The sequence below is a fragment of the Pongo abelii genome, chromosome 1 (assembly GCF_028885655.2).
Source record: "Pongo abelii isolate AG06213 chromosome 1, NHGRI_mPonAbe1-v2.0_pri, whole genome shotgun sequence".
NCBI lineage: Eukaryota > Metazoa > Chordata > Mammalia > Primates > Hominidae > Pongo > Pongo abelii.
Window position 1 is genome coordinate 211072608 of NC_071985.2, and position 13252 is coordinate 211085859.

Genomic DNA, 13252 nt, shown 5'->3' on the forward strand with positions numbered 1-13252 from the left:
CTCTCCTTCCCGGGTTCCAGAGCAGCACTGGGAATACTTTCTCTACCATTCCACACCATCCTAGGGCTCAAGCCCGGTCTCCATTCTGGAACGCTAATGTCACAACATGAGCGTTGGCACAAAGTTAGCTCTCAATTTTCGCTGAGCTAAAGTTAGCAGTTATGCTTCTTTGTCTATACCCAAATCTTATAGATGCCACAAGGACCATTCTTTTCTCTGTAGTTTTAAAGCTTCTGATAGATGTAGTTTCTTTTTAGTTCTATATGGGGCTTCACTTTAATTACATATCAAATCCTAAGGTAAAAAGGCTGAGCCCTTCCCTGGGAGTTAAACAAACACACACTAATTGTGCCAAACGAGGTAATTCCAGGTAGTGTTCCACTCCCCATTGCCGTGTCATGCCCATTGACACATGGGAGCAATGGGTTCTATGGAAGGTGAGCATCCAAGGGGAAAAGCAGCACTCAGTTCACGATAAGTCTGCTGTCTAAGAAAAGAAGTGTATGAACTCTCTGCTCCAATAATGAGCTCCCCCACTGCAGCACTCTGAACAGATCTCCTTAGAGAATCTGGATCACAAGCTGCATCCTTCATGAGAATCAGCCAATTGTCACATCCTGGATACAAGATATGATCTGCAAGCCACCAACCCAGGCATCAGGGAAGATCAAATGGAGAGTAGGTCAGGGGTGAGGGGAAGAGCTCCCAGTGGCACCTGAGGTCACCTGGTAGGCCTTGTTGCAGATCCCGCAGCTGAAGGGCTTCCCTCCAACATGGGTCACCATGTGCCGCTCCAGCATGGATGGGGCACTGAAGATCTTCCCACACGTGGGGCAGGGGTGGTACTCTTTGGAGTGCACCTCATGGATGTGCTTCCGGTGATCCTGAAGAGTGGGGAAACTCATCCTGCACTTCTTGCAGTCATAAGGATCTTCTATGTCTAGTTTCACGGGACATCCATGAGAGGAAGAGGTGGAGAGGAAAAGAAAACACCATAGGCAGCCATCAGTGAAACACTGGTTGTTGTGTACAGCAACAAATGTGAAGACTCTGCTTACATAACAGGCAGGGTCATAGACTCCAAGGATCAGAAATCAGTGTAGCAGTCACCTGACTACCCCCACCTTCTTCCTAGGAGGTGGGATTCCTCCAGGGTTTCGAGATTAACTATCTCCGCAGCATCATGTAGTTCATCTCCATTCCTCATTTTACATCTTACAAGTTAAATTACACTTTACCGCTTTCCAGGGAGTTTCACCCTGGCTCGTCCTGTTTGCAGTGGGCATTCTGGAGTTTTCTAATTCTCTGTAGAGGATTTCCAGCACACTCCCCAGAGCATACTAATTCCTTTGTCATCAACAGCACAAGTGGAGGGATGCTTCGTTTCTCCCCACTTTAGATTCAACAATAAAAACATTAGCATAATGAGTGCTCTGTGACAGGCATATTCTAAGTGCTTTATGTAAATTAACTCACTTAATCCTTCCAATAACTCTCTGAGTAGGTTCTATTATCATCCCTATTTTACAGATTAGGAAATCAAGGTTTAAGAGTGCTAAGGAGTATCTTGCCCATGGGCACAATTAAGAAATGGCTGAACTGAATAACAATCCCATCTCTCACTCCCAAATCCATGCTGTCTGAGAGCTACATGCATAGTTGGATATGCCAACTCTTCAGTGAGACCCCCACAATAAAACTAGTAGTGATGAAGAATACATTTGCCATCCTATGGCAGGAAACTTTGGTCTTTTTCTTAAAGCAACAGAAATCAAAATGTTTTAATAAAATCCTTTGCTCACAAGCCAATCTTTTATGTGCATTGATTCAGATTAATTCAGGAATTCTGACAGGCAGCAGCATTCGGTATCACTAACTAGTTTCCCTGCGGACATGAGCTCTTGAAATCTCAGTTTTACACTGTCTTCTAAGACACTTTGATGCAGCTTTCCATAAGCAATGATGTGGTTCTATGAAACAGGCAAGAAATGGGAGAGAGAGGGGGGCCTGGATGCTAGGCCTGCCACGGATGATATAGTTTAGGGCATGGCAAAGTATTCTGGGTCTTCTCCCTTCTGAAAGTTAATAACGTCTTCCCCTTTCCTGATGCCCATGTAATGCTACTGGGAAAGGAAGACTAAAGCAGAATGTCATTAAAGAGGTCAAGAGGACATCAAAATTGTGGCGCTGGATCCAAGCCAAATCTCTCATCTGGAAGCCTACTGTAACTGGATTTTTTTGGACAGCCTTGTAAACTGCTTGGAGGGAAAGGGCCACACTTTATTTTCCCCCTGCATCACCCAATGTCTAGCCACATGCTGGGCACATAGGAGCTTTGGCAAAGTCCTTGCTGGCTGGCTGACGACAGACTTGGATGTGTTTACACAAAGCGCACTTGTGAGACACTGTATCTGCCAACAGCTAGAAACTAGTGTGTGGGAAGACGGGTGGGGAGGGAAGAAGAGCATGTGAGATGCATGGCATGCAAAAAAGACAAGCTTTGATAGTGACAAATGGCATCTGAGAGGGTTGCTCTTGTCACCAATAATAATAATATCTGGCATTACTGAGCATTTTCTACGTGTCAGGCATGGAGTGTCATGCTTTACATATGATCTCATTTAATTCTAATTACAATCCAAGGTGGTGGCATTATTATTTGCTCTAGTTTACAGAAGGGGCATAGGAGGCTTAGAATGGTAAATACATTTGTTTAAGCCCTCAAGAAAAGTAAGCGTTAGGGTCAAGATTCAAGTCTGAGCCTGTGTGATTCCAGACTCCAAGCTCTTAACTCCCCTGCTGTGCTGTGCTGATTACACTCCTGCTGCAACAAGAGAGGCTGAAGAAAATGTGATGTGGCTAGCCAAATGCCACGCTGGTGATTTCCCGATGGTGTAATGAGGAATCACGCATGCGTGCCAAATAAAAGTATGTTTCTGTCTGTGTCAGTTCTCACAGAAGGGGAGAAAGACAGGTGCAGACCCCACTAACTGTGTGAAATACAATGGCATTTGGCAGAGAATGCTGGGCAGGAGGTTTTTAAGGGAACATAACCAAGGCTCACTTACGATGGTAGACATTAACTCAGAAAGTGTCTGGACTGCTCCTATGGGAAAAAGCACATGGAAGATGGACTAATGGAAATATTCCAGTGCTCTGTGAGCCAATCAGTTATAGAGGCTTTCTCCTTCAAACAAAATTTGCCTCTGTTGGACAAATGGTGCCAGGTGGGCTAAAAAGGAAGACAGGGAAACAGCCTGGCCAGAGAGAAATAAGCGTTATATGAGATACCTTAAAATGAGATTCTTCCTGAACTAGGAATGAGGGACTCTGGGTTTTGTAGGGGAACAGGTAAGGGGAAGGCACTGAATGGAGCTCGGGTCTGGTGGATTGACACCTCTGCTGCAACTGACATGCTTTCCCAGTGCCAGGCTGGCACTGAGGGCTTGAGATCCACAGTCTCTACATACTGTGAAAGGTGTGCAGATGGATGGAGAGGCCATTGGCTTGCCGGAAGCCCTTGCCACAGTCCCTGCAGACATAGGGCTTGTCCCCGGTGTGGGTCCTCACGTGGCGGGACAGCTCAATGGACTGGGCAAACACAGCATCACAGTACTGGCATGCATACATTTTCCCTGCAAATACACAGGAGCTTATTAGAGTCAGCACTAAAAATTTATGGCATTGCTACAAACAAAATCTAATTCTATAGCACGTATCAGGGAAATATCATCTGGTAGATGACATTAAAACATCAGGCAGTCTGCAATACGCTGGGTGAGATCTGAGCCATCTCATCACATGGCACCTCACAAACACAGCCGATCACACAGAAGGTGCGAGTGTGGTTGGACAAAGGAATAAGGACGGAGTTCTCACTGCACAAGACAACCCATCTGTTCATCAGCTACCACAAGTATGGAAGAGCGCACTCTACTCCCACAACCAGATACATCCCTGTGCCCAGAAACACGTGGGTTTGGATCCCCTTGCGACATATACAGTGTGGATCTGCAACTGTGCACAAAGGTGAGAGTCGTGGATTCAGAGAAGAATGAAAGCCTTCTTCCAGTTGCTTGCTATAAAGTTTAATAACTTATGTATGTATCCCTTGGTTTCTCTATTTTCACATGCATATAATGAGGATATAATAACCAGACTGCCAAAGATTATTAGAAAATGTGGGTAAGGAACAAGTCTGGAGAACTGGCATTTGTAAGAAATGCTAGACCAACTGAACCTCCAAGCTCCCTTATGGGCCAAGAGAGCAAACAGGGCAATCGGTGAGGCAAGGCTCCAGATCCCTGGATCCCAGGGTCTACCACAACTAGGGCAAGCAGCCTCATTTTCAGTGTTTATTTATTGGGCTGCAAAATAAGACTCTGTTAGGAAAAAAACGGTTCCTTGAATGGAGAGGTGAAATTATTGAGGAGCCTGGGGCTTAGTCCTTTACGTTCTCAATCCTCAGTTATTAGATGATCTCTCAGTGCCTCATACACCATCTGTAATGGATGCCTCCTGTAGTATAGCTCCAGCTCCCACCTTTCCCCAGAACTCCAGACCCGTATGTCCAACTCCCCACTGCTCTGCTCTCCACCTAGATGTCTAGTAGGTATCTACAATGCATCAAATAGGCCACTATTTGTGGTAATTTGTTACAGCAGCAGGATAACCTAACATACTTCACATAAAAACCCAAAGTCCTCATCTGTTTTGGGAGCTCAAAACAGAGCTTCCAATGCTCTATCCCCATCACCCCCACAGCCACCATCCACACCCTCCCCCATCTCAGTAAATGGCAGCATCATTCACTCAGTTGCTCATGGCAAAGCCCCAAAGCCTTCAGTTCCTTTAGTTCCTTTCTTTCCTTCACATCCCATATCCAATCCACCATGAGTCCTGTTAACTTCCATTTTCAAAAATATATCCTAAAACTTGAACGTTCTTTACAACCCCCACTAACACAACTCTAGTTGAAAACTATATCACCTCTACACTGAACGGTTCTAACAGCCTTCTGTTTCCCTCTTGCCCTACTATAGCTCATTGTCTGGAGTGGCCAGAATTAACTTCTGAAAATGTAAATTAGATCCTACCACTCATTCTCTGCTCAAAACCCTTCTATGGCTTCATGTGGTAGGCGGGATAATGGCCCCCGAAGATGTCCATGTCCTAATTCCTCAAACCTGTGTGTATGTTACCATACATGGCAAAAGGACTTTGTGAATGTGACTGGATTAAAGATCTTGTGATGGGGGGTTGTCTTGGATTATCCAGGTGGGCCCAATGTAATCGCAAGGGAGGAAGAAGAGTCAGAGAAGGAGGTATGGCGATGGAGGCAGAGGTGGGGGTGATGTGGCCAAGAGCCAGGGAATGTGGGCAACATCTAGGGGCTGGAAAGGCAAGGAATGAGATCTCCCCTAGAGCCTCCAGGGAACTCTGCTGAAAGCTTGAATTTAGCCTCACAAGACCCATCTTGGATTGCTATCCTCCAGAATGGTAAAAGAATACATTTGGGTTGTTTTAGGCCAGCATTTGTGGTAATTTGTTACAGCAGCAGGATAAACTAACACACTTCACATAAAAACCAAAAGTCCTCACCTTGGCTTATAAGACCCTCCAAGGTCCAGCCTTTGCTAGCATCTCTGGCCTTATCTCTTAATGCTCTTCCTCGTTGACTCTGCTTTAGCCCCTTCTAGTTTTCTGTGGTCTCTCATGCAGGTAAAGCTCGTTTCCACCGGGGAGGCGGCTCTGCACTTGGGATGCTCTCCTTCTAGGTCTTCCACTGGCTCCATCTCTCACTTTGTTTAGGTTTCTCCATAAATGCCATCTCACAGAAGCCTTCTCTGATGATACAAATAGTGTCCCCCAAGCCCTGTCCTCTCACTGTGTACCCTGCTTTATGCTTCTTCATAGCAATAACTGCTATCTAAATTTATACTATATATTTATCTGTTTATTGTCAGTTTTACCAAGTGGGATGTAAGTCCCATGACAGGGGTGCATATATTTACAATACCCCATGCCTGAAACAGTGCTTGTGAAATTCATTCACTCAGGAAATATCGATTGAGGGCCTACTATTGCCAAGTACTAGTCTAAGTCCCGTGGATACAGCAGTGGGAAAAGAAAGACTAACAGCTGGCCACTCATGACACTTGCATTCTAACAGGGAAGACTACGCAGAAATAAATTACTAAAGTAGATACTACATCATATGAGAAGCACTATGGGAGAAAAATACTGCATGGAAACCAGGGGTGGGGTGCTGAGACCTTACAGAGGGTGGCCCAGGAAGGGACTCACAGAGAAGGTAAGTGTGAGTAAGGTCTCAAAGGAGGTGAGGAAGTGAAGCATGAGGTGTCTGACGGGAAGCATCCCCAGCAAAGGGAAGGGTAAGAATAAAGCTCCTGGAGCAGGTGCCTGCAGGCCTGAGACCTGGTCAGAAAGCTAAAATGTGCAGGCCTAAGAGATGAAGTCAGAGAGGAATCAGGAACCTTAATCACAGAGGGCCGGGGAGGCTATCTTAAGGACTCTGCATTTCACAACTGAGTGGGACAAAAAGCCATTGAAGAGTTTGGAGCAGAGAAGTGACCTGATAGGGTTTATTTATTTTTTAAGTATCAAGAGAAATGGTGAGAGCAAGACCAGGTTTGAGGCTACTGTGACAGTCCAGGTCAAACAATGGTTACATTATAATTTATAAAGAAATGCTCTAAACAATACATAGACTGCTCCAAAAAGCCTTCCCTGACAATGTACCTCCTCCTCCCCTCCAACTGGACTAGAGACCCCTTCTCCATCCTTCCTCATCACGCTGGTGTTATTCCACATCATACCGCTGACAATCTGCATTGTAACGGGCGCTACAATCCCCTCCCCCTGCCCCCTTCAGGCCACAAGCTATGGGCACACAGGAATCCCAGCTCAGCCACTCAGCATCTGCCGCTGTCTGATCCACAGTAGGTGCTTAGTCAGGGTCCTTCTCATGCTTGAATTCAACCTCAAAGCTCAAAGAATTTTACGTAAATTCTCTATAACTTTTAGTGGCAAAAACCACAATGACTTTTCCACAAGACCTAATATAAAGTCATAGGAGGTTAGCCAGTCTCTTTCAGAAGCTCTCCCAGTAAGCAGTTTACATGTCTGTGCACAGAGCTGTTCCCAGTCGTCTGTTTGCCTAGAGGTTGTGCATTGTTTTTTTAATTTATTTTATTTATTATTTTTTTCTTTTTTTTTTGAGATGGAGTCTCGCTCTGTTGCCCAGGCTGGAGTACAGTGGCGCAATCTTGGCTCACTGCAAGTTCTGCCTCCCAGGTTCACACCATTCTCCTGCCTCAGCCTCCCGAGTAGCTGGGACTACAGGCGCCCGCCACCACATCCGGCTAATTTTTTGTATTTTTTAGTAGAGATGGGGTTTCACCATGTTAGCCAGGATGGTCTCGATCTCCTGACCTCGTGATCCGCCTGCCTCAGCCTTATTTTTTTTTTTTTTGATACTTAACTTTTGTGGGTACACAGTAGGTGTATATATTCATGAGGTACATGCGATGTTGTGCTACAGGCATGCAATATGAAATAATTGCATCATGGAGAATGAGAGATCCATCCCCTCCAGCATTTATCCTCTGTGTAATAAATAATCCAAATTACACTCTATTTAAAATGTAAATTAAGTTATTATTGACTTTAGTCACCCTGTTGTGCTATCAAATTGTTTTGTTTTTGAGAAATATATCACACCTAATCCAAATGGGGTTTAGGCAGTTCGCAGTGAAAGTCTGCAGGAGAAATGAACTGTGCCCCGCCTTACCTTCCGAGTGCTTCTTCTTGGTGTGATAGGCCAGGGCGGAGGCCTGGGTGAAGGTCATGAGGCAGTGCTTGCACATGAACGGGCGGTCTCCGGTGTGAAGGCGAAGGTGGTTCTTCAGGGTGGAATTGGCTGCAAACTTCGCCCCACACTCTTCACAGGAGAAAGGCTTCTCGTCAAAGTGCTCTGTCAGCTTATGGTACTGCATGCCTAGGGAAGCCACGCATACCAGAGGCCAGAAGAGATGCTACTAATCAGTGTTAGGAATCTAGCACAGGATGCCAAGAGCACTGTCTCAGGCCAGGCCTCCAGAGGAAGCACAGCACAAAGCACAGGGTGCCAGGCCACGCTGGTGCCCACTGCACACAGCCACGCTGCTCTCTGCCCACCAACTGGCATCCCCAAAGTCACCTGGCCTCACTCCTGGACGGAGCCGGTGGAAAGTAATGCTGGGCTTATCTTCCCCATTCCCTTCTCTCTCTTAAATAGGACCCTGCCACCCAGAACTAGGGAAACTCAACTTGCTTTTATATTTCATTAGGTTTATCCAAATTCTAGGACAAGGGAAAACCATTCTGACTGTACATCCCATGATTTCCACGACTCTTGTTTGTTACCAAGAAACAAGTGGTGCAAGAAAACATGAGCCAGGTATTAACTAGCTGTATCACTGTAAACAGTAAGAGCTGTAAGTTATTGTGTGCTCACTCTATTACAGGCAGTGCACTGGTGTTTAGCTCTGTTACCTTAAGTCTTCATAACAATCCAACAGAGTAAGTGGTATCAGGGTGCTGCTTTAATAGATTTGGGGAAATCAAAGCTCAGGAGGCTGATTCCAAAGCCCATGCTCTTCTCAAAATATTACCCTGCCTCTGTAGGAACCGGCTTTATTTTCCAAGCCCACCCACAGCCCTCACTGCACATAACTAAGGGAAAGGCCTGAAATCCAAGCTATAAAACCCACAATTATCATCCTCTGTTCCTTTGCCTTCTTGAACGTACCTGAGGCATGGGCAAATTCTCTGCCACAGAGGTCACATGTCACTGGAAGCCTCTTCTTCTTCTTCTTGGGGGCATCGGGCTCTCCACCTGCACCATGGGCCTCCAGCTGATGTTTGTCCAGCTCTTTCTTTGAATCCTTGGTCTCACTGCACTCCTTACACTGCACCTGTTTGCTCTTGGCCACCCGGCAGCGCTTCATGTGCACCTTTAGGCGGCAGTAGAAATGGAAGCTTTTGTCGCAGGCCTTACAGATGAAGCTCTTCTTGGCAGGGTCTGGGGAGGCTGAAGCCTCTTTCTCTTGCTGTCCTGGCAAGGAACCAGTCTCTCCTTGATCGTTCTGTTCCCCAGGCTGGCTGTCTTCTTTGGTTGCCTTTTCATCTTCTTTGTTGTTGGCTTCAAGGTGAAATTTATTACTCACCTTCCACGTTTCCTTCTCTCCATCTTCCTTAGTAAGGACACCTGCATAAAAGAGACATCTCGTGGCTCTGCGAACTCTGTTTCTATTTTGCTTTATAACGTTTCTAACACACTTCTTACAGGAGACTAGAGACTACTTGAGATCCTCAAAAACACTCTGAAGCAATATCATTGTCCTCTTTACTTTCCAATAAACACAAAGAACATTTTCCCCCTATGTCTCACAACTTTTTTAGGTATTGAGAGCATATAAAATGAATACGTAACTTAAGGTTGTGGTAAACTATGATATACAATGCTGCCTCTTTCTTCAAGAAACAACGTGGGGTGCTGACAGGAACCCCCTTCCCACCCGGCCCATTCCTTACCAATGTATGCTAACTCCTGCATGACAGGCTGCAGGCCTGGAAAAGATTTGTGGACACTGCACAGGAGGTGGCATATTTCAATGGCCGCGACTGATTTTTCCATGGCTCTGCTCAGCACTGCTCTCAGGGAAGCTTCAGGGCTGGCTGTCTCAGAGGAAATACTCAGAATCTAAATGAATACCAGGAGACAAAGGTGTGGGGTTAATCTCAGCAGATTTTCTCCATGGTTTTCAACCTAAAAAAAAAAAAAAAAAAGCTAATCCCAGGAAGGCACTGCTCCATTTATAAGCAGTTTATACATTGCTTTGTGATAAATGTAGTGGACAGCTCTGTTTGCCAAAGAACAGGAAAACTAACAAAACAGAAAAATAGAAGCATGTATCCAGATAAATGTGCAAATACAAAGAAGATACATGCAGGGAAGCATAAAGCATTTTCTATAAGAAATAGCTTATCAGAAACTAGGAGTCTCCCAAAGACCTTTTCTGGATCTTAATACTAAAAGCTTGAAAAGGATTTGGTCATCGGTGTGTCTGTCCTGAAAATCAGAATAAGTTTTCATAATATATAATTGTCTCAATGTCTGGAAGTAATTCTGCATGATCAGTGGCTTCATATTTTTAGATACTTAGATGTACCCGTTTAAACATCATTTTCTTTCACAAAGAAACTCAGCGTTTTAAAGAAGGTTCAAATAGAAGCTTTAAAGAGGCCAAGAATATTATTTCAAAGCCGTCATCCTCTTTCAGAATGTTAGAGCTATCAGCAGAAAGAGTCGGTACACTGAGAAAATAAAGCTAAACCATTCACAGATGGCCAAATGGAATTTTCATTTTGGAAGATATTTTATTTCTGCTCTTTTCAAGTCTATCTAAATAAACCTGATGTCCCTGGAGGCAGGCATGAGACTAATTAGTGAGGCTAAAACTGATCAACTGCAGAAGCCCCATCTCTGAAGTTACGGCATGCTGGAGACTCTAACAGATGAGTCTTTCCTCTGAAGCCCCACAGAAATGTGTGCCATCTTCTTCCCATCTGAGTCAGACCAACATGTGGCTGTCACCTGCATAGAGAGAGTTAGAAACCCGCCCTTCTGCACACCTTCCACACCTACCTGAATCAAAAGGGCACTACATTTGAATCTGTAGTTTAATTTCATGTTCCTTTCTTGTTCTTCCCCACTCAGGATGCAAATGATCCTGGGCTGGACACCCATGAGTTCCCCCAGTCCCCACCTGGTATTCCTGGGATGCTGGCCACAGTGTGTGAAGCCTTACAGAAAATGAGCTGGCACTATTTGCTACCCCATATGGGCAAAAGCTTTGTTTTATCTATGTTTATCTTGGCTCTTTCTAGAAGCCAGAATAGAACATGTAATAAGACCAGTTTTACTTTCCTTCATTTGAGAGAAGCTGCTTCTTAGAACAGGTAAGAGAACAGTATCATGGCTCCAGGGGATACCAGGTTTAGACAAATGGAATAAATTGGTTTGAGTCATAGGAACCTGGGTTCAAATCCTGACATCATCTCCTCCCTGCCGGAGCATTTTAGACAGGTAACTTAACCCTCTGGGGCCTGAGAACCCTTGTCTATAAAATGTGGTAACATCACCTGCCATGTAGAGCTGGAAGGATTAAAAGAGCAAACGTGTTAGGAAGCATTAGCCTAGCATGGGGTACAGATATTGGTTCCGGCCAGGCACAGTGGCTCACACCTGTAATCCCAGCACTCTGGGGAAGCTGAGATGGGTGAATCACTTGAGGCCAGGAGTTCGAGACGAGCCTGGCCAACATGGCGAAACCCCATCTCCACTAAAAACACAAAAAATTAGCAGGGCACGGTGGTGTGCACCTGTAATCCCAGTTACTTGGGAGGCTGAGGCAGGAGAATCGCTTGAACCCGGAAGGCAGAGGTTGCCATGAGCCAAGATCGTGCCACTGCACGGCAGCCTGGGCAACAGAGCGAGACTCTGTCTCAAAAGAGAAAAAGGAAAAAAAAAGAAGGAAAAACAACCCAACCAAATATTGGTTCCTCCCTTAGGAATGAAGACAGTCCCAGGCAACAACTGTAAAACTGGCATTTCGCTTTTTATTCCCACCACACCTCTTTCACAGTCTCTGCCAGGTGCTCCTCCTCCGAGGTAAAGAGCTTGCACTCAATCTTCTGTTGGATGGCCTCCAAGATCAATTGGTTATGCCTCAGGATTGTTTCTAAAGTGGCACGTTCTGGGGTAGTCACTGAAAAAAAGGGGGATCAAAAACTCATTAGGCAAACAATGAGCACCATTTTTTCCTTCACCCTTCCTCCACTCAACTCTTCATAATGAAAATGCATTTCCCCTATCTCCTATCTTCCTATCTGAGGTTGGCAGTGGGGAAAACGGCAAATAGCACTGTAATCAGAGTATAATAATGAATGTAAGCTTAAGATAATTACTGAATCTATTTTTTAAAAGGTTTACAAACTCTTGTGTCCTTGAACAAAACTGCCAGTCCTTACTTCTAATAGTAGGGATGTAGGTGACTACCGTTAAGAGAGCTCTTCCTATTTTCTAGGAAGACTGACAGTCATCTCTAGTGGGGGCAAAACCCCCCCCAGAGGTCAGGTAACTTACCTGCCTGGAAGAAAGCATCGGCACCAGGCTCCCTTCGTATTTCCTCCATGAGCAGGTCCAATGGGCAGGTCTTTGTCTCCTGAACCACCAGCAGCAGTTGCCAAACGGCTGTGGCAGAGAGAGTCTGCTTTTCTAGAACTGCTGATATCAGGGAATTGAAACCACCTGAACCAGAGTCACGTTTCACAAGCTTCTCCATGACCTTCAAGATGTAACACAAACACTCATGTAAGAGACTCTCCAGCCACTAGCCCAGCTGCAGAGCTGCAAGTCTAGGTATTGGGTTACAGTGAATATGTTTGGGGAAGGAGTTTTTCAACATCCTCACCTCTCTCAGTCTGAGAGATTTCTTATACATGACAAAGTTCTTCATTTCTCCTTTTGAATGCCTTTCCTTATTACCACAGAAATTAGAACTATTCTATTTGTTATTCCATCTTAGAAACTGAGATACCTTCTATTTCTCCTCTACTTAGCAATTCTCAACATGGCTACATATGTATATTTACAGAAAATATAAATATGTGTGTGTGTATTCATATTTTTTCCTTCTTTCTCATTTTACCCTCCCCTCCCTCTGTTTCTCTCCCTGTCTTACCTCTCTTTCTCCAGGGGCTAAACTTGTCATGTGTGAGATCATCTTTAATAACATCTGGTTGTCTGTGAAAATCTCAGAGAGGTTTTCATGATAGCGTCTCAATAGCTCAGTCCCATAATCATCAGGGCTTGGTTGGACTGCAAGGATATTAGCAAAACAATGTTTGATGCAACAAAACCTCCTACAGAAGACTCCAGGATATTACCAACCAGAGAGGAAGAGAGCAATCAGCACAAGAGCTCAGTGTCCTCTGCAGAGCCCTGGCTTGGGGCCTCATACACATATGTTCAGAGCTCCTCTGCCTACACTTAATCGCTTGGCGCTTCAGGGTCTTAAAGCCATTAACACTTTGAAAGTCAGTACCTGGTGGTAGGAGCTAGCAATTGCTCACCAGGGGGGTAATTAGAAGGCTGTACTTGTAAGAGACTCAGATGTGCAGGTTC

General features: G+C 45.0%; 1 protein-coding gene across 1 annotated transcript in view; it reads right to left on the reverse strand.

Moving 5' to 3' along the window:
• The window catches only part of ZBTB40 (zinc finger and BTB domain containing 40), a 79386-nt gene that overhangs the window by 10136 nt on the left and 55998 nt on the right, over positions 1 to 13252 (reverse strand). The window contains exons 7-14 of the mRNA XM_002811325.5: positions 12810 to 12946; positions 12212 to 12413; positions 11701 to 11834; positions 9598 to 9766; positions 8813 to 9271; positions 7814 to 8020; positions 3471 to 3635; positions 726 to 940 (exon numbers count right to left, since the gene is read on the reverse strand). Of these exons, the coding sequence (XP_002811371.3) occupies positions 726 to 940; positions 3471 to 3635; positions 7814 to 8020; positions 8813 to 9271; positions 9598 to 9766; positions 11701 to 11834; positions 12212 to 12413; positions 12810 to 12946 (1688 nt within the window). The remainder of the gene's footprint in view (positions 1 to 725; positions 941 to 3470; positions 3636 to 7813; positions 8021 to 8812; positions 9272 to 9597; positions 9767 to 11700; positions 11835 to 12211; positions 12414 to 12809; positions 12947 to 13252) is intronic.